The 25,690-nt window shown below is 27.1% G+C and overlaps 2 protein-coding genes across 2 annotated transcripts in view; one reads left to right on the plus strand and one right to left on the minus strand.

Moving 5' to 3' along the window:
- Positions 1 to 632: 632 nt before the first annotated feature.
- LOC117177944 (peroxisomal membrane protein 2) lies at positions 633 to 9,170 on the minus strand. The gene is made up of 5 exons (XM_033369073.1): positions 8,611 to 9,170; positions 5,140 to 5,235; positions 4,904 to 5,051; positions 4,200 to 4,319; positions 633 to 1,159 (listed from the first exon to the last, which is right to left on the minus strand). Exons 1-5 carry the CDS (start codon positions 8,706 to 8,708, stop codon positions 1,061 to 1,063), a joined length of 561 nt encoding a protein of 186 aa, XP_033224964.1. The 5' UTR covers positions 8,709 to 9,170; the 3' UTR covers positions 633 to 1,060.
- Positions 9,171 to 10,989: 1,819 nt separating this feature from the next.
- LOC117178211 (ribosomal RNA processing protein 1 homolog) overlaps positions 10,990 to 25,690 on the plus strand; it is a 27,775-nt gene continuing 13,074 nt past the window's right edge. The window contains exons 1-4 of the mRNA XM_033369515.1: positions 10,990 to 11,291; positions 18,847 to 19,070; positions 21,167 to 21,337; positions 22,682 to 22,864. Coding sequence (XP_033225406.1) covers positions 11,045 to 11,291; positions 18,847 to 19,070; positions 21,167 to 21,337; positions 22,682 to 22,864 — 825 coding nt within the window. The 5' untranslated portion in view covers positions 10,990 to 11,044. The remainder of the gene's footprint in view (positions 11,292 to 18,846; positions 19,071 to 21,166; positions 21,338 to 22,681; positions 22,865 to 25,690) is intronic.

Genomic DNA, 25,690 nt, shown 5'->3' on the forward strand with positions numbered 1-25,690 from the left:
TCGACGAGTTGATTGAAGAATCAATTATTTTGTTTAAGTCGTCATTTGTGCAAAAATAATGCAACTATCTTGTTGAACATTCAACTTTTTGGAAAGAAAATGCTTCCTTGTGGATTCAAAACTCATTTTTTATGGTGAGTCATCTTTTTTGGGGTAAAAAATTGCTTTTTTGATGAAAATCAGTCTTCTAAAATAGGTGTGTGTTTTCTAGATAATTATTATTTCTGAATTTAAATATTTTGGTGCAAGTTCATCTTTCTTCGTTTAAACATGTTTTTTTTTCAATTCCACTTTTCAGGTTGATGTTTCAACTATCTTTTCAAAAAAAATTGTTTCTTTTGCTAGGAAATTGAGCTCTTCAAAGTTTCTTTAATCTTTTCTGTTTGAAAATTCACCATTTGGTTGTAAACGCTTTTATTAAAAATTCATCTTTGGGTTAAAAATTCGCATCTTTTGGTTGAAAATGCAATACATTTCTATATATTTAATTTAAAATGTTTAATTAATGCGAAAGCTTCAATTTACTTAGTTTAAACTTATTGTCAAATTTCTAAAGTGGAACTTGAAATTCCAATTTTGAAGTAAACGCTGAAAAAATTGTTTTCAAATTCGAAATAAATTAGCTAAGCGTGCTGAAAATACTTTCTATTATATTTATAAACAATTTACATTGGAATGTACAGACTTAAGATGATTTATACATCACTTTATATTTTTATCGCAGTGTAAGCTTCTTTTTATTTTTAAGTAGAATAAAAGTTTATCAAATCTCTAATATTAAATGACTGTAAAAAATGCAATAATTCCAGCAATTTGATCTTAATTTTTGATTCCAAAAATTACCTACTGGATTTCTTTGTAGATGAAGAACGTAAGTAGAAAATATATAATTTTTTGTAATTTACACTTCACTATAACATAGTTTCTATCCATTAACGTAATATAGTTTTAGTTTTATATAACGAACCACCCCCATTTGTTTGATAACATAATTCCAAAAGGTAAAATTCACCTTTCTATAACAAAAAAAGAGTCAGTCTGCTGATAGGAAATAAATATACTAGTTCCTAGCAGATTTATCTTTGGCGAGTTTCGCACGTTGATTGGCTAAGTAAACAGACCAGAATAAACCAACCATGTTCACGAACAAAACACGTAGCTGAAAAGAAAAAATTTAATTAGTTTGGGTCAATAATTAATTAAAATTTATGATGCGACTATAGACATTTGTTTATGATTAAAATTTCAAAGAAAATTGGTAATGTTCATATTTAACAGTGCACTAAATTAATAAATAAACAATCAATTTAGATCAAAATAAATTACAAGCGCTTGTTTCTGAAATTAAAGGTAATAGAAAATTTGAATATTCAAATTGTTAACCGTAATATAAAAGCGTTCAAATGTGAAAACTTTAATCATATTATATAAATATAAATTCTAATATTTAATAAAAATAATTGTGAGTTTTTTTAATTGTGATTTCCAATATATGATTTCAGGATGTCTATCCTATCTAATTGTAATATAAAATTGAATAAAAATAATTTTTCATTTGTAGAAGTAGCTTTACATTACTGTATTTAACTATTTTGTTGAAAATTATCTTTTTTTAAATAATTTTTTAACTGAAAATTTACCTATTGTATTTCTGATACAAAATGGATCGTTTTTAATTAAAAATCCAAATATCTAGTTGGCAATTCATGTATTTCATCAAAAATTCATCCTTTTTTTTTTTGTAAAAATTAATATTTTTATGGAAAATTCATCTTTTTGGGTTAAAATACAAATATACCTTTTGTAATTAGTTTTTTTTTTGTAATAAAAATAATTATCCTTTCTAACTGAAAATGTATTTCAATTAAATATTCCATTATTTTGGTAGAAAATTAATCTCTTTCATCAAACATGAATTTTTTTATTGAAAATTTCCCTTTTCAATTTTTGGTTGAATATTTATCTTTTTTAGTTTAAAATTCATGCATTTTGTTGAAAACCCGTCTTTTTGGTAGAAATAAATTTCTGTGTTGAAAACTAATTTTGTTGTTGTTGAAAATTCAACTATTCCAGTTAAGGATTTATCATTTTAATCGAAACTCCATCTTTTTGGTTTATAATTCAACTATGCCAGTCGAAGATTCATCATTTTAGTTAAAAATTCATAAGTTTAGTTGAATATTGCTTTTTAAATTGAATATTCAAGTATCCCATTTTCGAATGAAAATAGCTATTTTTTAGTTAAAAATTTGAACTATTAGTTTTAAAAATCGTTTTTTCTTTGATTTTGAACAATTTTTTTAAATTATTTAATTTTTAATATGAACATATTACTATTCCAGTAGAATATTCCCTTATATTTTAGTAAAAAAAGCATCGTTTTGCTTGATGATTATTTTGTTTTACTTAAAACTTGACTATTTAATATTTTGTTGAAAAATTAAATTTTTTTAGTCCTTTCATTGAGAATTCATCTTTTTTACTTAAAGTTCAACTGCTCACGTTGAAGATTCATGATTTTAATTAAAAATTCACTACTTTCATTAAAACTTAATTTTTTAAACTGAAAATATGAATATTCAATTTTGGGTTGACAATTTATCTTCTTAATTTTAAAATTCATGTATTTTTTTCGAAAATTCAGGAATTCCAGTTAAGGATTCATCATTTTAGTAGAAAATCTATCTTCTTGGTTTAAAATTCAACTATGCCAGTTGAAGATTCATAATTATAGTTAAAAATTAATCAGTTTGGTTGAAATTTAATTTTTATTTTGAAAATTTAAGTATCCCATTTTTCATTGAAAATGCCTCTTTTTAGTAAAAAATTCAAATTTTTGTTTGAAATTCGTTTTTTCTGTGGGTAAAAATAATTTTTTTGTGGTAAAAAATGAATTATTTTTTCAATCTGAAAATGGTACTATTCTACTTGAATATTCCACCATTTTTGTTAAAAGTGCATAGCTTAGTTGATCATTAGTTTCTTTACTAAAAATTTCACTATTTAATACTTGGTTGAAAAATTATCTTTTTTACATGCAAATTAATTTTTTTTAGAAATGATTCTTTTTTATTAAAAATTAATAATTTTTTCAATCTTAAAATGTGACTATTCCAGTTAAATGTTGCATAATTTTAGTTAAAAATTCATCGCTTTGCTTAATCGATATTTTCAAAAATAAAAATGTTAATATTCAATTTTCGGTTAAAAAATTATCTTTTTAAGTCGACAATTCGTTAAAAATCGATGTTTTTGTTGATAATTATTCTTTTTAATTTAAAATTCAACTACTCCAGTTGAAGATTCATCATTGTATTTGAAAATTCATCACTTGGTTTTGAAATGAACCCATTTCTTTCATTATTGTTGTATTCAAAATTATTTTTTTCTAACTGAAAATTTAACTATTCTAATTGAATATTCCATCATTTTAGTTGAAAAATGATCTTTTTGGATAGAAATAAAACATCTTGGTCGAAAGTTAAACTATTTTCTTAAACATTTATTTCTAAAAATATCTATTCCATTTAAATATTCATCATGTTAGTTGAACCTTAATCACTTTGATTGAAAATTTGTTTTCATTTGTGGAAAGTTAATTTTGTAAACTGAAAATTCAACTTTTCTATTTTTAGTTGAAAACTATCTTTTTTTAGTTCAAAATTCTATTATTTGATAGAAAATTAATCTCCATGGTTGAAAATGCATCTATCTTGCATCAAAAGTTAGGAATTTGAAACGGTTTAAATTGAATATAATAATATTAATTATTAATTAATTTTTTAGTATTATTTAATTACTTAATTAATGGATGGTAGCATTATATTTAAGAAAATCTTGTAATATAAGTTGTCAAAGCTTTCTAAATTGAGTATAATTATTGAATCCTAGAAACTGAAAAAAAAAACAATTATAATAAATTCGCAAAACTGTATACATATTCCACGTCGATTGTTTAAAAAAATTGCAAATTTTGTAATTGCTCCGTTATATGAAAAATTATACCTGGAAAGAACTTGAAATATTTAATCGAAACTTGGAATTGCTAGGGACTTTTTCCCCAGCATTTGAGTAGACACCCTGGATTTAAAGATTGATTAAAATTTTTTAAATATCGAAATACATCAAATAAAAGTAAAATACGAAAAATTCTTTTTAAAAAGAATGATCCTCGTGTAAAAAAAGCTAATGCAAATTACCACAGGTGGTACGAATCGTATGTTGATATACTGCAAAAGCGTGAGATATTTCAGATTGGCTGTGAGTGTTGGCCAGTAAAGTTTTTTCAACTGGTCACGTGATGCTTCGTGCGATTTCCCCTAGAAAATAATTTTGTTTCACTTGTTGCTCTTATCAATATTAGATAAGGCTCATAATATTTTTAAGCGCATGACTCTGACACCTGACCCCCTTTCCATATACATAAAAAACTATTTCGCTATTATTCAAATGTATACATGATCTTTAAAAAATTTGGTTTGAGAATCTTATAATCACTGAAAGGCTCGGATTTTTAATTTTTATAAAGTTTAACAAATAATCCTATGAATGTAAATAATACTGTTAATTTTTAATTTTCAAGAAAAAAAACGTGAGAATGTTTTGATATTCAGCAAACTAAACAAATAATTAAACTTATAATAAATATTCTATATTGAACCTAACGAATTGAGATTGAAACGCTGAGAATTTGTCCATCTAAAAAATTGTGAAAGGTTTGAAAGTTACATTTTTAAATAATGAAAATTTGAAAAAATACTCAAGGCAGATTTATAAAAAAAAAATTTGTAACGAAAAAATAATAAGACTTTGAAATTAAAATCTAAAGGGGTCGAGTGGTATGGTCATGCGATTTAAAAATATACATAATCGATAAGAACACTTTACAGAAAAGTAATTCTACCTCAAATCGCGCAAGCATATAAAGTGCTAGAGCTAAAAATCCTGGTGTGTACAACAATCTTTCAACCAGCAAAAGCCCCATGGGATGTTTCAAATACCGCTGGGCGTACATATAAAAATAATGTGGCACTGGACCACCGATCAGAAGTCTAAACAAATATTGATTAACAAAGCATTATTTATAGTTTTATAAATTTCATTTTTCATTTTAAATAATTAAATATAATATATATTTACCCGAATAGAGCGAATGCAACTAAACTGTCTTGGTTCAAATATTTGGCGCCAGATAATTTTTGGGAAATTAGATTTCCTAGTGTGGCAAAAACACAACTGAAAACATTAATAATTATAAATTAATTGGATGCAAATAATTTTAAATCTGTTTAAAAATAACCACTTTATTTATAATCTATTTTCAATTTAAAAACTTTCGGATTTAATATAAATTAAAAAGGTTTTATGCTTTTAAATAAATAAATGTTTAATTAATAAAAATATTAAACGAAAATATAAATTCATTCTCATATTCTACATATTTCATGAATTTTTATTATTCGTCTTTTCCGAAAGTGTAGGATAATAATCAGTCACATTGAATTTGTAGTTATAAATTTAATGTAATGAATTTCAGGCCTAATAACTTTAAAGATCAAAAACTATCATAAATTTTGACTCTTTTATTCTTTTAGCTGTGTTTTTTTTTATTAAAAAGGTCTAAAGTTCTTATAAATTTTATGTAATGAATTTCATACCTAATAACTTTACATTTTTTTAAATAAAAATACATTTTTAAAAGAATAAAATACAGCCATGAATTTTTTACAATTTTTGTTTGCACAAAAATTTGTTTTGTCAGATATCAAAAATTTAATCTGAAAAATATTGAAAAATTATCTGGAAAAATTTATAACAATTTTAATCATTTTTACAGGAATTAAAAGATGTTTAGGAAAACTTTAAATTATTTCAAAAGATATTTCAAAGTTTTAAATACTTTGAAAAGGCTCAAAGTCAAGTAAACCTTTTAAACGTTTAGAAAAAATTGTAAATAAAATTTAGATTTTTGAAAATATTGATTGACGATTCCAGGAAAAATTTTAATTGATTTTTTTATGTTGAAAAATTGATTTTAAGAAAATATTTCATATTTAACAGATTTAAAAATATTTCCTAAAATTTTAGGAAAGAATTTAGAAGATTTTAAAATACAATTTTTCAGATACAAACAATTTTTAAATATTTTAACGGATTCACAACAAAATGTGGATTTTTAAAGATTTCGATAAAAAAAATTAGAAGCTTTTTAAGAATTTTGAAAGGTTTCAAGAGAATAAAAAAATGTTCTTAAGATTTCTGGGAAAACATGATCACAGTTTTTTACTTATAAATATTTTTTTTAAAGAAAATATTTCAAAACATTCCAGAAGATTGCGAAGATCGTAAAAAAAGAATATGGAAGATTTTAAGGCACTTTTGTTTAATTTTTAAAAAAATTAGGCAAAATTTGAATAACTTAAAAAGATAATTAAAATTTATAACAAAATGTAGATTTTGAAAAAAAATTTAAGTTTTTTTTTAAATCTGGAAAGATTTCAAGATGATAACAATATTTTCTCATGATTCCTGGAAACATTTTAAATGATTATTTATTTTGAAAATTTAATTTTGAGAAGATTTAAAAATATTTTAAAACGTTACAAAATAATTCAAAAACTTTCAAAAGCTATTACGGGAGATTAATAAAATGTTCAAAAATTTATCATCCGCATCTTAGAAATTTTCTAGATTACTTTTTCGACACATTTGAAATTTTCAAAAAACTTATTATGCTACTTAAATTACTTGAAAGAAAATAAACACAGAAACTTGAAAAATGAATTCGTTATTTTGTATTAAAAATTATTTTTCTTTTAAAATTATGAACTTGAAAAATCTTTTCGATTGAATTATCAATTATTATATGTTTTATTGAAAATTAATCTATCTTTTTTTTTAAATTCAACTATTTGTTTGCAAATTCAAATACTTGGTAGGCCTTTTTTTGGTTGACAATATAAATAATTTGTTTAAAATTAATGTTTCTTGTTGAAAATTAATGTATTAAATTAGAAATTCAGCTATTCAATTTTTGGTTTAAAACTTATATTTTTTAGTTGAAGATTAAACTATTGAGTTGAAAATTTATCTTTTTAAGTAGAAACTCTATGTGATTTTTTTTTTAAGTTTCATATTTTTTTGGTAGAAAATGAATCTTTTTGGTTGAAAATTTAACTCCTTGGTTAAAAATTAAACTCTTTGGATAAAAATTAATTTTTTGGTTGAAAATTAAAAAATTTTAGTAGAAAATTCATCCTCAGTTGTAAATCTAATTATTTTTTGAAAAAAATTTTTTTTGATAAACATAAATTTTTTATTTAAAATTTAACTATTACATTTTTTCTTGAAAATTTATCCTTTTTAATTGAAAATTCAATTATTTGGTTAAAAAGTAATCTTTTTTGTTTTAATTCAACCGCTTTTAATTCATAATTGAAATAATTTTTGGTTGAAATATCAATTCATAATTTTTTGTTAAAACTTGACCTTTTTTGGTTTAAATTTCAACTATTTGGTTCAAAATGTCTCTTTTTAGTTGAAAATCCAAGTATTTTGAGGAAGATTCATCTTTTATGGTGGAAAATTAATTTTTTGCACAAAAAATTAAATCTTTTGGTTGAAAATTTCACTTCTTGGTTGAAGGTATGATTCCTTTATAAAATTATTTATGATTTTAGTTGAAAATTCATTTCTGGTTGAAAATGTAACTATTTTGATGAAAATGCATTTTGTTTGGTTGAAAAATCAACTTTGTGTAACTTCAAATTTAACTTTTCTAGTAAAAGATTCATCGTTTTAGTTGATAATTCAACAATTTTTTGAAAATGCATCTCTTCTGCTTGTTTCTTCATTAAAAAAATTCCCTGTTTAGATTTAAGTTAAAATTATTGTTGAAATTTCGTTTTTTTAAACACATTCAACTGTTTTTCAGTTAAGATTAACATCTCTTTAGATTGAAATATCAAAATCCTCAAATTTTTGGATATCATGTTAGTTGAAAATTTGTATTTTTGGTAGAGAATTAATCGTCTTGGTCGAAAATTCATGTATTTGGTTAAAAATTTGACTAATTGGTTGAAAATGAACATTTTTGTTGAAAAGTCATATTTTCGGGTTAAAAAACAGAACTATTTTTTCAGAAAAATTCGTCTGTTCTTGCAAATATTTAATCTCTTTTGATAAAAAAAAAACAACTAGTCGAAAATTAATCTCCTTTGATTGAGGATTCAACCATTTTGTAGAAGATTTGTCATCTTTGGAATGGTTTATTTTTTGAAGAATAACTTTTTAGTTAAAAACTTTGATTTAACATATCTGAAAAGTTAAAAATCTTTTTGAATTTTCTCAAGAATCTTAGGGAAGTTATATTTATATAACCTTAAAAACAACATAAACAAATGAACCTGATTCGAAAATTTTATTTTGTGTTCCAATGTTATTTACCCATCGAAGAAGAATCTGCTTATCATGCAAACCTTCTTTTTGAGATCCCCACAAAATGAGTTATTACCGCAAAAAAAATCGAACTTTTTGTTGACCACTTTAGTGAACACTTCAATATAAATATCATAAATATGTATATATTACACGTATAAAGGAAAAACTAACCTTGTAACCGCTTTCGTTCTCACAGGACTTGTATAAAGTCTGTTAAAATAGGCACCAACTAGTTCGAAAATAATATCCCTGGGCTTGGAAAGTGCCATTTTTTCAACAAAATTCTAAGAAATTCCTAAAATTGAGCACTTTAGTAAGACTTGCTGTTACGAAGAGCTTTTTAGCTGTCACTTCTCGGAGTAAATATGGTTGAAGATCAAAGTGCAGGCTTTCTCAGCACATATAGAATTTTTAATCTTTCTGTCAAATCTGATTGCGACACTTGGTGACAAAACATACATGCAGATAATCGAACAAATAAACTGAAGGGTAAACAGGGTAAACAAAAAAAATGGCAAAAATATATTACTCGCGGTTTACTCCACCGGGCTGTTAAGATGTTACCTAACCTATGAAACTATTAAAAAAATACGAGAGATGAGAATTAACAACTTGACTGAGGACTTTTTTTAGTTTCAGAAAGCGCAAGCAAGAACTGCGCTCTAACGTCAGGATAAAACTGAAAATAATGCCGTTAATTTATCGTTATAGATTCTAGTTTACTCTTAATAGTCTTAATCCGGGATGGGAATAGTAACTATAGTTTCTTTTATTTAGTTACTGTAACTTTAGTTTATTTTTTTAACTAAAAAATGTTTAACTGTAAATGTAACTAAATAGTTACATTTTTTCAGTTTCTTTAGTAATAGCAAAGTTAAAAATTGTAATAAATAGCTTTTTCAACTACTTTATTTTTCATTTTCAAATTTCACTCTTCAAATTGTAGCGGCAAGTTTTCGAAATTTTTCTCCACTCTAGAAACCAAAAGTTTTCTAAAATCTGTAGAAACACTTTTCGAAAAATAAAAAATTAATTTTCAGAGCTGATGAATTTTCTACTCAAAAAGATCAATTTTGAACAAATTATATGTATTTTTAATTTAAAAAAAGACTATTTTTAACAAAATAGTTACATTTTCAACCAAAGAAATGAATCTTTAACGAAAAAGCTATATTATTGAACAAAAAGATTAATTTTCTACAAATAAAGATAAATTTCGTAACAAAATACACAAATTCCCAACCAAAAAGTCGAATTTTTAACAAAGATACAATCAATTTTTTTAATTGATGGATCAATAACAAAAAAATAATTTTCACCAACAAAAAAAAAATTTCCAACAAAATGGCTTAATATTTTGCCAAGAAGATAAATTGTTAATTACAATGATGAATCTGAAAGAATTTTGAATAAAAAACCATTGAATTTTCAAGATTTTCCGATAAATAATCGTTTTTTTTTAAATAGAACAATTTGGTTGAAAGTTGAACTCCTTTGTTAAAAATAAGCCTTTTTGTTAAAAATTAATTTTTGTAACTAAAAATGTAACTATTTCATTTTTGGTCAAAAATTAAACTAGTTGCTTAAAAAGTCATCTTTTTTGGTCGAATATTTAACTTTAAAAAAAATTAACATTTCCGATAGAAAATTTGTTCTTTTGGATTGGAAATTAATCTTTTTGTTGTGGAAAATTGATCATTATTGGTTGAAAATTGATCTGTTAAAAAAAATTGTATTTTTTCACTTGAAGATTCAATTATTTGGTTGAAAATTTAACTACAGTTGTTGGTTCAAGTTTAATATTTTCGGGATGAAAATTTATCTGATTTGTTTCAAAGTTCAACTACTTGATCCAAGAGTTATCTTTTTTAGTTATAAATCAATGTATTTTGTTAAAAATCCACTTATTTAGTTGAAAATACATGTATTTTGTTGAAAATTAATTTGTTTGATTAAAAATTAATTTTTTAAACTAAAAATTCAACAATTTAATTTTTGGTTCAAACTTTATATTTTTTTGTTGAAGATTTGTTGAAAATCCAAGCGTATTTAATCGAAGATTTATTTTATTTTGGTGGAAAATTAATTTTTTTTGTTGAAAATCTGTTGTTTTTTTGTTTCCAAAAAATTGTCGTTACTGATAATTTTATAATGATATTTTTGGTAGAAAAATGAGCTTTTTGTTTGAAAATTTAACTATTTGTTGCTAATTTTTTTTTTTAATTAAATTTTGAACTGAAAATTGAACTATTCCATTTATGGTTGAAAATTAAACTTTTAGAAAGAAAGAAAAATTAATTTACAGATTCATAGATATTTATGAAGCCCAAAATAGGAAAATTTGAATTTTTATCACAAACTCAAAATCAAAATTTTCTGAAACATTCCTTGTTTCAATGAGATCAAATTGGTCACATATTTAAGCTGATTTAAATTTCCCGCTTAACGGTCATTTCTAATAAACCTAGATGGCGCGCAAGCTTTCTAACTTTTTGCGCCTGCGGTCTTGCGTAGAGGCGTGCGTCTAGCGTCCTGCGTCGATTTTTTTTTTGCTTTTGCCACGCGCGTGTGCCCAACCACCAAAAATTTGCGACCCTCTGCAAAAATGGGAATTAAAAAACCCGCGAGGCGACCTGGTGCCTCGTCCAAACAAAAGAAAAAGAAGCAGATTCCAAAATCGAATTTACAACAAAAGGGCAGCAATGTAAAACAACCGAATAGTGGCAAAGCGTTGATTATCGCTCAGGAGATCAAGTTTGCTAGGTTACTGGCGAGTAAAGACAAAAAGGTGCGCGACAAAGTGCTCAAAAATCTGAAAAAGTGGTTGACGGCGCGTTCCCGGAGTTCTTTTGGTAAGTCATTTAATTTTAAAATCATTTTTGACGTAATTGCCGACCCATATGCTCCATAAATTCGGTGCAAAACTCCAAACAAGGTAATAATGGAGGGACTCCTTTCTGGGGGTTTATACGTCCCGAAAGCCCAGTTCCGGTGTTTATTTTTTTTATTTGATTTTTTTTTTTGAAAATCGTCAAAAAAATTGCAAATTAAATCGTCGTTGGAAATAATTTTGTGTTAAGAATTTCCTTCTGCAATTAAGCCAGACATTTACTCAAAAGATTTTGGCGCTAAACATGTGCTTTTTGCAAAATAAGTATAATTATCATTTTTAAGTACTTTTTATTTTACAGTTTTTTTCAGTTCGGTCAATAACAAATATTTTATTTATCTACCTATTTCGTCTCAAATACTTAAATAATGTAGGATTGTTTTTATTATCTTCAGTTTATTTATTTATTTTACATAGCTAATTAATTAAGCAAACATTAGCAGTTCATTTGGCGTTATTTATCTATTTTTTGGAAATGAAGGCAAAGGTTCTTTTTCATTTTTGGAAATATTTTCACATATTTTGCTCAAGTATTAAAAATCAATTTATATTGATAAATATATATGAAAAAATTGTTCCTTGGCGTTTTCTTGTGTCATTTTTTTTATGTTGAAAAGTTGAAAAACTCCATATTAAAATGAAAATTATATGAAATTAAAAAGTTTTGAATTGTAAGTCTTAAAAAATTATTAGGTATGTAACTTTAAAGTTTAAAGCTCTTGAAATTGTCCACTTTTAGCTGGAAACGTCAAAAATGGAAAATATTGAATGGAATCCTTCAAGAAAGTAGAATTTTATTTTGGAACCTTTAAGTTTTAAATTCTAAAATTCAAAATTATAGAATTTTCTATTAAAAGCATTAATAATTTCATATTTTTTAATTTAAACGTTAGAGTTAGTATTGCAGCATTACATTTTTTTTGATAGAGAATTTTTTCGAGAGCGCGCTTTCTTAAAATAAAACTATCAGATTGAATAACAGCGATTTTTCATTTGTTACTCTTTTTTCAACAATTAATTTTGTTAAAGATTTATCATTTTAGTTAAAACTGCATCTTCTTGGTTAAAATAGAGCTATTTTGTTAAAAACTTGTTTTTTTTCTTTGGCTGGCAATTCATTTTTTACTGAAGGTTTATCTATTCCAGTTGCAGTTTCAACTATTTTGTTGAAATTTTTTTTTTAATTTAATTTTTTACTGAAAATATAGCTATTCAAATTTTGTTTGAAAATTAATCTTTTTGTTGAAAATTCAATGATTTTACTTTAAGACTCGTAATTTTAGTTGAAAATTCCTATTTTTGTTTTCAAATTCAAATATTCAATTTGAGAATTCACCATATTAGTTAAAAATTCATCTCTTTGGTTGAACATACATTTTTTAATGGAAAATTTAACTATTTAATTTTTGGTAGACGATTTATATTCTTAATTGAAAATTCATCTATTTTCGTGATAATTCGTCTTCTTCGATAAAAATTATTCTTCTTGGTTGAGAATTTACCTTTTTTTGCCTGCAAATTGAACTATTACAGTTAAAGATTGATCTTTTTGTTTAGAAATCAACTAGTCGAGTTGCAGATTCGGCAGTTTCATCTTATAATAAAGAGCTTTTAATTTTAATTTTTTTAGGGGAAATTAAATTTTTTTGATTGCATAGGATTTTATAAGATTTCCGAGAATTTCAATGATTTAAAGGAATTTTAATACTCTCAATGTATTTTAATACATTTTCCAGGATTTCGGGAAATCTCATCATAGAATTTCACGAGTTTTTATATTTAGTATTATTTTATTTAGTATTAGTATTATTTTATAATATTTAGTATTTTGTAGATTTTCCAAAATTTGAAGAGGTTTGAAATTAAGTTTTTGGAATTCACCCTGAATTCTTATTTATTTATCCTGATATATTTTTAATTCTTAAGCATTTTTATCATTCCCTTGAATTATTTTAAATTTTCTGGATTTTACTTAATTCAATGAATTGTTTTATTTTTATTTTTTTGTAATTGGCCTTGAAGATTGATTAATAAAATTAGTAAATGATTTGAAATATATTAAGATATTTTTTCAAATTCCTGGGCATTTTCAAGAGCTTTAACAAAATTTCAAGCGATTGTAACGGATTTGAAATATTTTAGGTTATTTTAAAAATTACAAAGAAATTTTTAATTTATTTTAGTAATTTAATGGGATTTAAAAGGACTTAAAATATTTTGGGGTATTTTAAGAGATTCCCAGACATTTTCTAGAGCTTCCAAATGTTTTCAGGGATTTGAAGTATTTTACCAAATTTTAAACGATTCCCAGAATTTCTAAGTTTATTTTAAAATTTTTAATGGATTTCCAAATATTTCGCAAAATTTGAAATATGTTAGGGCATTTAAAAATATTTTTTGGGTTACTAAGATTTAAAGAGATTTTCAAATATTTTTGCAATTCATTTAGTGTTTGCTCTGAATTTTTACTAATTTATCCTGAATTCTATAGAATTCTTCTAAATTCACTTAATATTTCTCTGTGCAATGATTTTTTAAATATTTTTGAATTGTTTTCAATTCACTTGAGATCGCTTTTTAAATTTAGAGATGAAAAGGGGCCATATGGTGTGGGTAGGGAGAGACAGGTTATGGATAAATGGGGAGGAATGGTGCTGGGACGAAGAATTAGAAGAATTAAGGAAAAAAGAAAAAGTCTTGAGAAAGGTAGGGGGAAGGGAGACGAAAAAGAGTCCTGAAATAAATCAGAGGGGTTTCCAAAAGGCAGAGGGGAAACAAAGTGACGAGGAAAGAAGAGGGAAGGGAAGAGAGAAATTGAAAATAGCTTTCTGGAATGTGTCAGGTTTGAAGAACAAGAATAAAGGGTTTTGGGAGGAGTTAGAAAAGTGGGATGTGATTATGATGAGTGAAACTTGGGCAGATGAGTATGACTGGAAGGGGATAAAAAAGCTGTTACCGAAAAGTTATATGTGAACAATACAAGAAGCAAGAAAAGAACAGATTAAAGGGAGAGGGATGGACGGCATGGTTTCCGGAGTGAAAAAAGAATTAGCAGTAAAAGGAAGAAAAAGATGGGAACATGGAGGAAAAGGATGGAACAATGGTAAGAAGAATTATAATTGGGAAAATAAAAATAGCGGTGGTTTGTGTATACAGAAGGAGAGAGGAAGAGGAAGGCTGGAGGGTAATAAGGAGGTGGATGGAGGAAAAGAAGGAAAAATTGTGTTTAATAGGAGGGGACTTAAATTCATGGACTGGCGAAGAAGGGCGAGGATTGTGGGATGAAGAAAAGGAGGCATATATAAGGAACTCCAAACATAGAGAGACGGACAGGAAGGGGAGGGAGGTACTAGACGTGATAGGAGAAACAGGATGGTGTATATGTAATGGCAATGGGAAAGGAGAGTAGGAAGGGGGGATCACATTCATAGGAAAGGGAGCAACAGTAATAGACTACATCTTAGCTGAAGAAATAATGCGGCATATGATAGGGAGTATGAAGGTAGGGAATGAGATAGGGTCCGAGCACTTCCCGGTCATAGCTACATTAAAAAGAGGCGTCAGTAAGCCTGGCGGAGGGAGAAAGGAAAAAGGGTGCGAAAGAAACACGAAAATGGGAGTCTGGGGGGGGGGGGGGGGGGGGGGGGGGGGGGGGGGTAGATAAATTAAAAGTATTTAAACAAAAGATGGAAAAGGAGAAGGTTAGGAATGAAAACGAGGAGGGAATTGACTCGTTAATTGAAAGATTGAAGGGGTCGATTGAGAAGGTAAAGGATGGGCTGGGTACTAATGAAGAAATAGTAGGGGGAAAGAGAGGCTGGTGGGACGAGGAATGCTGCGAGAGTAAAGAGAGAATGAAAGAGTGTGTAAGAAAATGGAGAAGGAGTATAACAGGAGGAAAAAAGAACATGAGAAGATTCTGGAAAGGAAAAGACAAAGGGGAAAGGAAGAATATAAAGCAGAAGTAGAAAAAGTGATCAAAGAAGGCCGGGTGTGGGATGTGATAAATAGAGATAGAGGGGAAAGGAAGGGTGTTAACGAAGAAACAGAAATGGAGGAATGGACGGAATTATTTCAAGGGTCTATTAGGGGGAGAGCAAAATAAGATGTCGCTTGTCAAGAAAGAGGAAAGAAAGAAGGTAGAGGAATACAGAGGGATCACCCTCATGTCAGTTGGCTATAAAATATATGCAGAAATCTTAAGAAAAGGGTTGGAGAGTCAGGTTGAACAAAAAGAAAGTATTCAAATAATAGATCTTAAATTGTCTGTATACTGACCCAAAATATACTATAATATATATAAATATATATACTGGACCAGTATATCGACAATTTAAGATCTATTATTTAAATTTTTTACCTGGTCGACACTCACTAACATCAACTAAAAAGAAAGTATCTATATAGACCACATCTACGTACTAAACTACTTAGTTAACAGAAATTTGGGGAGAAAGAAAGGGAAACTTGTCGCTTTATTCGTAGATTTTAAAGCAGCGTTTGACTCAGTCAACAGAAAAGTGCTATGGCAGGCAATGAGAGCGAGGGATGTAGAGGACAAGTTAGTGGAGAGGATAAAAGAAATTTTTACTGAAACTAGGATCACGGTGAAAATAGGAAAGAAAAAAGGGCAGGTTTTCTGGACAGGCAGAGGTCTAAGGCAAGGGTGCTCGTTGAGTCCGTTACTATTTAATATCCTGCTGGCAGACTTATAAGAGAAGCTAAAGGAGAAAGGGAAAGGAGGAACGGTTTTGTGCAATAGCAAACTATACTCTCTGTAATACACGGACGATGTAGTTCTGTTAGCAGATAATGAGAAGGGGATGAACCTAATGATGAGAATCTTCGAAGAGTATGTGGGAGCAAAAGATCTGACGGTGAACGTAGATAAGACAAAGGTGATGTGCTTCAGAAATAGAAAGAGCAAAATAAATTATTTTTGGAAGATGAACGGACAAAAAATGAAAATTGTGGAGGAGTTCTGTTACCTAGGTTTTTGGTTTGAGACAGAAGGGGGAAACGAGCTGCAGGTGAGGAAAAGAATTGAGTCTGCGTGTAAAGTAATGGGCCAAGTATGGGGTATAGGAAAGAGAAGGTTTAAGAACGATTGGAGAATGAGGGTCTGGTTGTTTGATGCGTTGGTTTAGGCGGTGTTGTGTTATGATGTTGAGATCTGGGGATGGAAGAACCATAGGAAAGTAGAGAGCATGCGTGAGCGATTTTTGAGGTGGGTAATGGGGGTTAGCTGGAGTTGCCCAGGATACATGTTAAAAGAAGAGTTAGGAAAGGAAAAAATGGTCACTAGACAAATTAAGAGAGCCTGGAGGTTTGAAGAGAAGCTACAAAGGGGAGAGGGAAGCAGGATAGCACAAGCATGTTTGGGAGAGATTCCGAACAATGAAGCGAGAGGCAATTGGGGAAATTCAAAATGGGAGGAAGAAAGGAGAAAAATGAGAAAGGTTTGTAATATACGAGAAGGGGTTCTGGGCAGAACGTAGAGTTAGAGCTATTAGTTAAACAGTGAGAAGAGAGATGGAAAAAGATAATAGATTCGAGGTACAATAGATGCTATATGATGGTCAAAGGGTTAATGGAACCAGAATATCTGCAAAAAATAAAAAGGAAGAAAAATGGAGTAGGGTTGTACGGTTTAGAATGGGAGAAGGAGTGAGAGCATGCAGATATTGGATGGATGAAGAGGAAAATTTATGTAGAGTATGTGGATACGAAATGGAGTCATGGGCACATGTATCAGAGAGATGTACAGGAGAAGAAGAGGGACAGTTGAATGTGTAAGATGGAGCTTGGATGGTAGTGGACAGGGAGTGATATGGATGAAGAAATTGAAAGAAGTAAGGGAAAGCAAGGGAGTAGTGCAGAGCCAAATTACTATCAATGTAAATGAACAAAGATTTGAGCACTTTTTCTGGTTTACAAAGTCACCATTAAAAAATTTCGTTCATTTGAACCTTCAGAACTTTTGATACATATTTGTTAGCATTTGATTGCGAAAAAGTACCCGATGACTGTGACAAAAAGTAAGGTGCGTTAAGCTGACAGGACCACATTGCAAAAATGGATTGAAAACCTATAGGGAATTTAGGGCTAATTTAATGCCCCATTGCCAAATGTAATGCTCTTCATTTGAACAAAAAAACCGGTGGTTATGATAGCTTAACGTTAAGATAGAAGAACCACACATAGTAAAAAACTAATTTTTCAACATTTCTTTGCTCTATAATTTAGGACTCACTTACTGTTCTATTATCAAATTTAATGCTCCGCAATTGTTCGAAAAAACCTGTGGTCATGCTAGCTTAACGTTACTCTAGCAGGACCACACAGAGAAAAAAACTACTTAGACATTATTTCTTTCCACAATAATTTAGGACTTATTCAGGGCTCTGGCAATATGATAGTTAACAAATTTTTTAATTATATAAGAATTTTTGTTTAAACAATTCTAGTAATAACGAATTAAACAAAGTTCTTCTTCTACCCTATGTTAAGGCTCACTTAGGGCTTCATGAATATGATATTTGAATTGAATAAAAAATGGTTCAAAAAATTATTGTTTAAACAAATTTACCACAAAAAAATCATTTTCTTTTCGTTTCTTGCATAATTTCAGGTTCATTTAAGGCTCCTGAAATATCAACTGAAAGTCTTGCGAAATTTTCTTTGTCATTTCTTTTGTCATACATTGTGATTTTTTTAACATGAAACTTTTAAATATCTCAAAAAATAGGCACTTTATGAAAAAATGTTATGAATCAAAATGTAATCACCCTGAGGAGTACAGACACTGTTGTTAAAATCGGTTCCCCCACAACGCCTCCTGGGGGTGGAGATGGGGGCAAGTTCGAAATCTTAAATGATATTTGAAAGTTTCAAATTAAAAAAATCATCTGTATATGGTGTTGTGCTACCTTAACGTTATAAAAAATAAGTGAAGAAAACCATAAAAACCATTTTTTTTCCGCGCATAATTTAGGGTTCATTGAGGACTAATTTGGGCAAGTGATCCCAAATTTTGGGTTCTTTTATTCTTTGTAAAAAATAGTGTTTGCAATAGCTTAACAATAAGTTAGTTCAAGATTGCTGTAAAACGTAATAAAAATGATTTTACATAAAATTCACCTCATATAATAATTAAGGGCTCATTAAGAGATTTGGGGATATAATAATTAAACATTTATAATTAAACAAATTAATCCTCAAGGAGTCCTAAATTATGCGCGGAGTAAAAATGGGTTGTATGGTTTTCTTCACCTATTTTTTATAACTTTAGGGTGGCACAACACCATATATAACAAAAAAAGGGCTAAGGAACCCTTTTGTCCTTATATTTTATTCAATATTTTTTCAATATTTTTAATCAATATTATATTTCAAAATTTTGTAATTTAAAAAATATTTAAAAAATATAAAAATTTGATCATTTTTAACACTGTGCCTAAAAATTAAACTAAGTGTGAATTCACAAGTTGGTAATCCTCCACTCTTTTTTTTTGTAGCATTCACAGAACCAGATTTTATCAGATTATGGAAAGGCTTATATTACTGCATGTGGATGTCTGATAAACCACTAGTTCAAGAAGAACTAGCGGAGTCAATCAGTAAAATAGTACATTGTTTTTCTTCAATGAAGACTGCGCTACTTTACATTAAGTGTACCTTCAAAAGTCTTGCCACTGAGTGGTTCGGCATCGACCAATACAGAGTTGACAAATTCGAAATGGTGAGAGAGCATTACTTTCATATTTAATCAGATATTGAATATAATTTTTAACAGATTTTTCAGGGTGGTGGCAGGTAATGGTAAACCTGGAAATCGGGGAATTTTTTTAGCCAGGAAAAAGTCAAGGGTTTTGAAAAAAATCGAAAATCACTTTCTGGTCCCTTTTTAATTATATTTTGACCAATAGGTGAACCACTATTGAATTATTTTGAGACATTTCCGGATATTCTAAAAGATTTCAGAATATTTACAAAAAATTTCAAGGCATTTTCGAGAGCTTTAAAATGTTTGAAGGGATTTCAAAGGATTTTAAATATTAAAAGGTATTTCAAAACATTGCAAGAGATTCCAAAGGATTTTAAAAACTTTATATTATTTTTTATCGTAAAATTCCAAGAACTTTAAAAAGTTGCAATGGATTTCAAAGGATTGAAAATATTTTCGGATATTTTAAAAGATTGCGCAGAATTTTCAATAGATATTAGTAATTTGCAGGGATATCAAAGGACTTAAGGGGTTTTCAAAAATATGCGAGGAATTTAAAATATTTTAGGGTATTTTGAAAGATTCCAAAGGCTTTTAAATATTTTAGAGGATTAAAAATTTTTTAGGGCATTCAAAAAATTTCTCGGGAATTTTCAAGAACTTTTAAAAATTCAAAATATTTTAAAGGATTTAAAATATTCCAATGAATTTTCGATTGATTTCAGTAATTTAATGGGCTTTCAAAAAACTAAAAATATTGAAGCGTATTTTAAAAAAATCCCAAAGAATTTTTTTAATTGATTTTAATAATTTAAAGGATTTCAAATGATTCAACATTTTTTATCACAAAATTTTTTAAATTTCAAAGGATTTTAATTTTTTAAGAGATTTGGAAAAGTTTTTATGCTGTTATAAAAAATGTCCTATAAATTCGGAAAATATGGAACGATTTTACAGTACCTATAAGGCTTTAAGATATTATAAAATATTCCACTGGATTTTTAAAAGATTTTCGAGGATTGGAATGACTTTTAAAAGCTCTCAAGGTATTTTAATAAATTTGTCATGGTTTCAGGAAATATCAAAAGATTTTTGATAATTTAACGGAATTTTATGATACTTTAATGGATTTTAATCAGTTTTTTTACAAGAAGTGAAGAATTCCGTAAGGTTTCAAATATTTGAAGAATTTTTCAAATTTTTTTTGTTATTCATTTGAATGACTTTGGAATTCACCCTAAAGTCTTTTAAAAATTTAATCCTTTCGAATTCTCTTGAATTTTTTTAAATACGCTCAATTCAATGGTTCTCTTTTTAGTTTTTCTTTAATTCATCTTGAAGAGTTTAAAATGCACCTTGAATTCTTATTAATTTTATCCAATTCTTTTGAATTCCCTTGAATGTTTTAAAACTAATTTCAAACTAACTGAATTCAATCATTGTTTGCCAACTTTTGAATTGTTTGATCAATTCACTTGAATTAAAATTTTTTTTTAATTCGCCTTCAATTTTACTGATATCAATGGAAATTTTTTATTATTTATTTTTGTGTGCAATTCATTTTAATTTCTTTGAATTTAACTTGAAGTGCTGTGAAGTTTCGTAAATCGAATTCTTTTAAATTCAAAAGAACGTTAATCGAATTATTTATGCACATTTTTCATTTTCAGTCAGTTTTTGGGTTAGAAAGTAGAAATTTTTGGTCACGTTTTCCGCTTAGAAAAGATTTTACATTAAAAATGTTACAGGATTTAAATTTTCGTTGTTAAATATTCATGGTCATGCAAATTTAAAATTAGTCCAGGAAAAGTCGGGGAATTTTAAAAATGAATATTTCCGGTCAACCAGTCTTTTAATTAAAATTTATTAATTTTTTATAATTAATTATTATTAATTTATTATAATTCAAATTTAAAAGTATTACATAATAATTATACCCTATTTTTAATATTCCAATGGAAGCAAAAAACATCGTATATTCCTACTTTTAATCCCATATTTATTTAAATATTCTTTAAAAGTACTTGATTGAAATATAGTACTTTATTTATTGGTGTGAGTTACAATTGAAATGGAAATTTTAAATCTATGAAAATTTCTTTTAATTCTAGTTGCTAAGGAGAATAATTCGTCAAACATTTGAAATGTGCAAGAATAATGAATGGAATAAAGAGTGGATAGTAGAACTTGCAAAGATATTACAAGAGTTACTGGTTGCCCCAGAAACTTCTTTAGGAATTAAGTTACACATCACCGAAATCTACATGGAAGAACTCGCTAAAGTAAGTTTTTAAAGTCCCTAAAGTCCCCTATTTTCAAGATTTGGTCCCTATAGTGCCCTATTTGTAGTCAAATGTCTTAATTTGTTAAATTTCTAATAATTGTTCTTAAAGAAAGAAAAAAACACGTTCAGTGAAATAAAAGTATAATTTTCTCTGTTGTAGAAAATATACAATGTAATTTTAAGTGTTGAACTAAGCGCAAAAATTAAATAATTGGATAAATTTAAATTGAACGTTACAATTGAATAATTTGAGATTACCTTTTTTCCAAATTGGACAATCGAAATTAAAAGGTACGTGAATCATTCTTTTATTTTGAATTTAAAATATATAACTATATAAAAAAAAAATTTAATAGTAAAATGAAAGCCCTAATTTAATGATTAAACAATTTTAAATTCAAATATCAAAAGAGTATTTTCAATTTAAATCGTTGAAGATTAAAATTGAAAGCATTTTAATTGAAATTTTTTGAATTGATGTCGTTAGGGAAAATCCCGTTAGCATAGACAGTGCCTAATTTTTAATTAAAAGCCATGGAATAATTCAAAATCGGGCAATTTCAAATTGAAAAAATCTGAACGCGAATAATTTTTATTTGCGAATTAGAAAACGTAATAAAATAAAGTTTCGTTTAAATTGAAATCGTTTCGAACTGTACAATTTCAATGTGAAAGCCTTAATCTAATGCTTAAGCAAACATAAATTCAAGTATCAATAGACTACTTTTAATTTGATGCGTTTAAAATTCACAAATCGAGTCTTAATGTTTTAGAAAAAAGAGGCTCGAAGCTGCCAAAACTTAATAATTTTAAATTAAAAGATTTAAAAATGAAAGAACTATTTTTGACAACAAATTGAACATTCCTTTCAAAAAAAAATAAAGACTAGAGAATTATTTTCGTTATTTGATGCCTTCCTGTGGATAAAAATGCCCTAATGAAAAACGGCCAAACCCTAAAGAAAGGAAAACAAAAAGGCAGCTGGTTTTCCAAATAATCATTTTGTACAATTTGGTTGAAAATATTTGAAAACGTTTCACTGATAGAATGAATACGTTAAAAAAATTGACACATATCTAAATACTCAAAACTGAAACCGCAATTTTTTTCCCACTCTATTCTTATGAGTAGAAAAATTTGAGTTGCCTAAAGGATTTTTGAAAGCTAGCTGAAAATTTTTTTTTTAAACATAAATTAAAAAAAAAGGGTATCCTTTAACCCTGAAAAAATTCAATTTTCACCCTATTTTTTCTCCCATCGGGACTGTAAGACCCAATTTCAAATTAATATCAAATCTTCAAATTTGATACTAATGATAATTATGAATAATTAAATTTGTTAGGTATGCGGCGGTGAAATAAGTGAAGAAATCGTCACAGAGCTAATCAGACCTTTTGCAGTTTACTTATCAGGAATGGACGATCCCAGACAAATGAGGCATGTTATTAAAAATATCTTTAGGTATCTAATATTCCAATCAGATGTTGGAATGGATTATCTAGAAAAATTCGAAGCTTGGAAACAAGTAAGTAAACGTATTTATTATTTAAAAAAGTAAAAGTATTTGATAATTAATTTAGGGACCGTCCAAAAAATACTTTACCTATTTACGGGGGTCGTACCAAAAACTATCTCTATTCCTCTTTTTATCCCTTTTTAAAAGAATTTTTTTCCCCTGGCTTTAAGAAACTTCCCCTTTTTCCCGTTTTTTATTTTTTGGTTAAATGCGAATTGAATTAATAGAATCCAATAAGAAAATCCAACATGTTTCGGTTAATAGTTAATTTTTTAAATGTTAACAAGTCTACTATTATATTTTTAGATCATAATTCATCTCGTTTACTTTATATATATTTTTATATTTATATATATTTTTTTATATTTATGGTTGAAAGTTTATCCTTGTCTTGTTGGTATAAACTGAATCTTCTGGGTTAAAAAATCATTTTTTTTAATGTAAAATTCAACCATTTTATCGAAAGTTCAATTCTTTCAATGAAAATGCTTACTTTTTCAGCATTTACAATTTCAGTTGAAAACTCATTTCTTTCGTTGAAGATTCAACTAGTTTGATGACAATCCGTTTTTGTTTTTTTATTTTTTATTACGAAATAATTTTTTTTAATTAACCGTTAACTTAAGATTTTCTACTTTATATTCATCCTTTTTGGTTAAAAATGCCACTACTTAATGAAAAATTAATCTTTTGTGTAAATGATTGAACTATTTTGTTGAAAATTCTTATTTTTTATTGAATTCAACTTTTTAAATTTTTTATTCAAATCTTTATAGTTGCAATATCAACTATTATATGTTTATTTGAGAGTTCATATTTTTAATTGGAAAATTATTTCTTTGGTTGAAAACTCATTTTTTTACTGAAAATTAATTTTTTAACTGAAATTTTAACTACTCCCTTTTTTGTCGCAAATTCTTCTTTTTGGTAGAAAATTAATTTTCTTTTATGGAAATTCATCCTTTTTTTGTTTGTTAAAAAAGCAACTGCTTGGTTGAAAATTAATTCGTTTTGTTAGAAGATTCAACTATTTCATTAAAGATTCATCTTCTTTTAGTTGTATTCAATTGCTTTCTATTTTTAATTTTAATTTTTGTAGTTGAAATCACAATTATTACATGTTTCGTTGAAAATTCATTTTAAAAAAACTGGTTCGGCTTGAAAATTCAATGGTTTTGGAGACATTTCGTCTTTAAATTTTTGTTCGTTAAAAATTCATCCTTTTTGGTTAAAAATGTAACTGCTGTTTGAAAATTTTGGTAGAAGATTCTATTATTTTGTTGAAAATTCATCTTTTTTCTTTGGAAAATCAACCACCTGCTTCAAAGTTGAACTGGTCTGTAAAAAACGCATTTTTTGGTTGTACGTTCATAATTTTAATTGAATAATCAACTACTTTGTTGTAAATAAACTTTTTTGCTTATAATTCGACTATTTGTTTTAATTTGTCTTTTTGAGTTGAAAATATATTATTCGTTTGAAAATTTAACTATTTTATTAAAAAATTGACTTTTTTGTTAAAAATTCATATTTTTGTCCACATTAGCTTCAAAATTCAACAAATTAATGTAGTAGTATGTATTTTGTTGAAATTAGTCCTTTTCCGTAGAAAATTAATCTTGTTTGTTGAAAATTCAACTACTTGGTAGAAAACTGATTGATTTTGTTGAAAAATCATCTTCGTGAGTAAAAAATTAATATTGTTTATTGAAAATTCACCTGTTTGGTTGAGAATTTAACAGTTTTCGTTTGTATTTTAATCTTTATTTGAAAATATAACTATGTGGTAGAAAATTAATGTATTTTGTTGAAATTTCATCTTCTTGGGTAGCTAATCAAGCTTGTTTGTTAAAAACTCAACTATTTGGTAAAAAATGCAGGTATTTTGTTTAAAATTCATCTTCGTGGGCAAAAAATTAATATCGTTCTTTGAAAATTTATCTTTTTGGTTTGAGGATTCAATAGTTTTTGTTTGTGTTTTAAGCTTCTTGTGTGAAGATATTACTATTTGGTAGAAAATTTATGTATTTTGTTGAAATTTCATCTGATTGGGTAGCAAACCAAACTTGTTTGTTGACAATTCAACTATTTGGTAGAAAATTCAGGTATCCTATAGTTGAAAGTTGGTCGCAGCTTCCCATAGAGTGATAGAAAAGTGTAACAGGCACGTTCGAGGGATCTCTTTATATTATTGGATGTAAACATTCCTAGCGATTAAGTTACAGCGATCGTGTCGAATACGAGTGCAGCTCATTTATGACTTTTAGCATTTATTTAATCTTCAAACATTGTAATTATTTAAACAATGTTCATAAATGGCTCATCTTTAAAGAATACGTTTAATTTATTATGTTGCGTTGTAAATTTACAAGAACTATTAATTATTTAAACAATTTTAATTAAAAAATTAAGAGTTTGACTTTTTTCTACGAGTGATTTTGTTTACGGAGTCAACTAAGAATGTCTATCCGGTGACTCTTTTCTATATTGCTTTGAAAATTTACGAGAACTATTAATTATTTAAACAATTGTAATGAAAAAATTAATAGTTTGACCTTTATCCTACGAATGAATTTGTTTTCGAAATCAACTAAGAATGTCTATCCGATGACTTTTTTTCCATGTTGCTTTGTAAATTTACAGGAACTATTAATTATTTAAACAATTTTAATTTAAAAATTAAGAGTTTGCCCTTTTCTCTTCAAGTCAATTTGTTTACGGAATCGACCAAGAATGTCTATCCGGTGACTCTTTTCTATATTGTTTTGCCAATTTACGAGAACTATTAATTATTTAAACAATTTTATTAAAAAATTTAAAGTTTGGCCTTTTTTC

The sequence above is a fragment of the Belonocnema kinseyi genome, chromosome 8 (assembly GCF_010883055.1).
Source record: "Belonocnema kinseyi isolate 2016_QV_RU_SX_M_011 chromosome 8, B_treatae_v1, whole genome shotgun sequence".
Classification (NCBI taxonomy): domain Eukaryota; kingdom Metazoa; phylum Arthropoda; class Insecta; order Hymenoptera; family Cynipidae; genus Belonocnema; species Belonocnema kinseyi.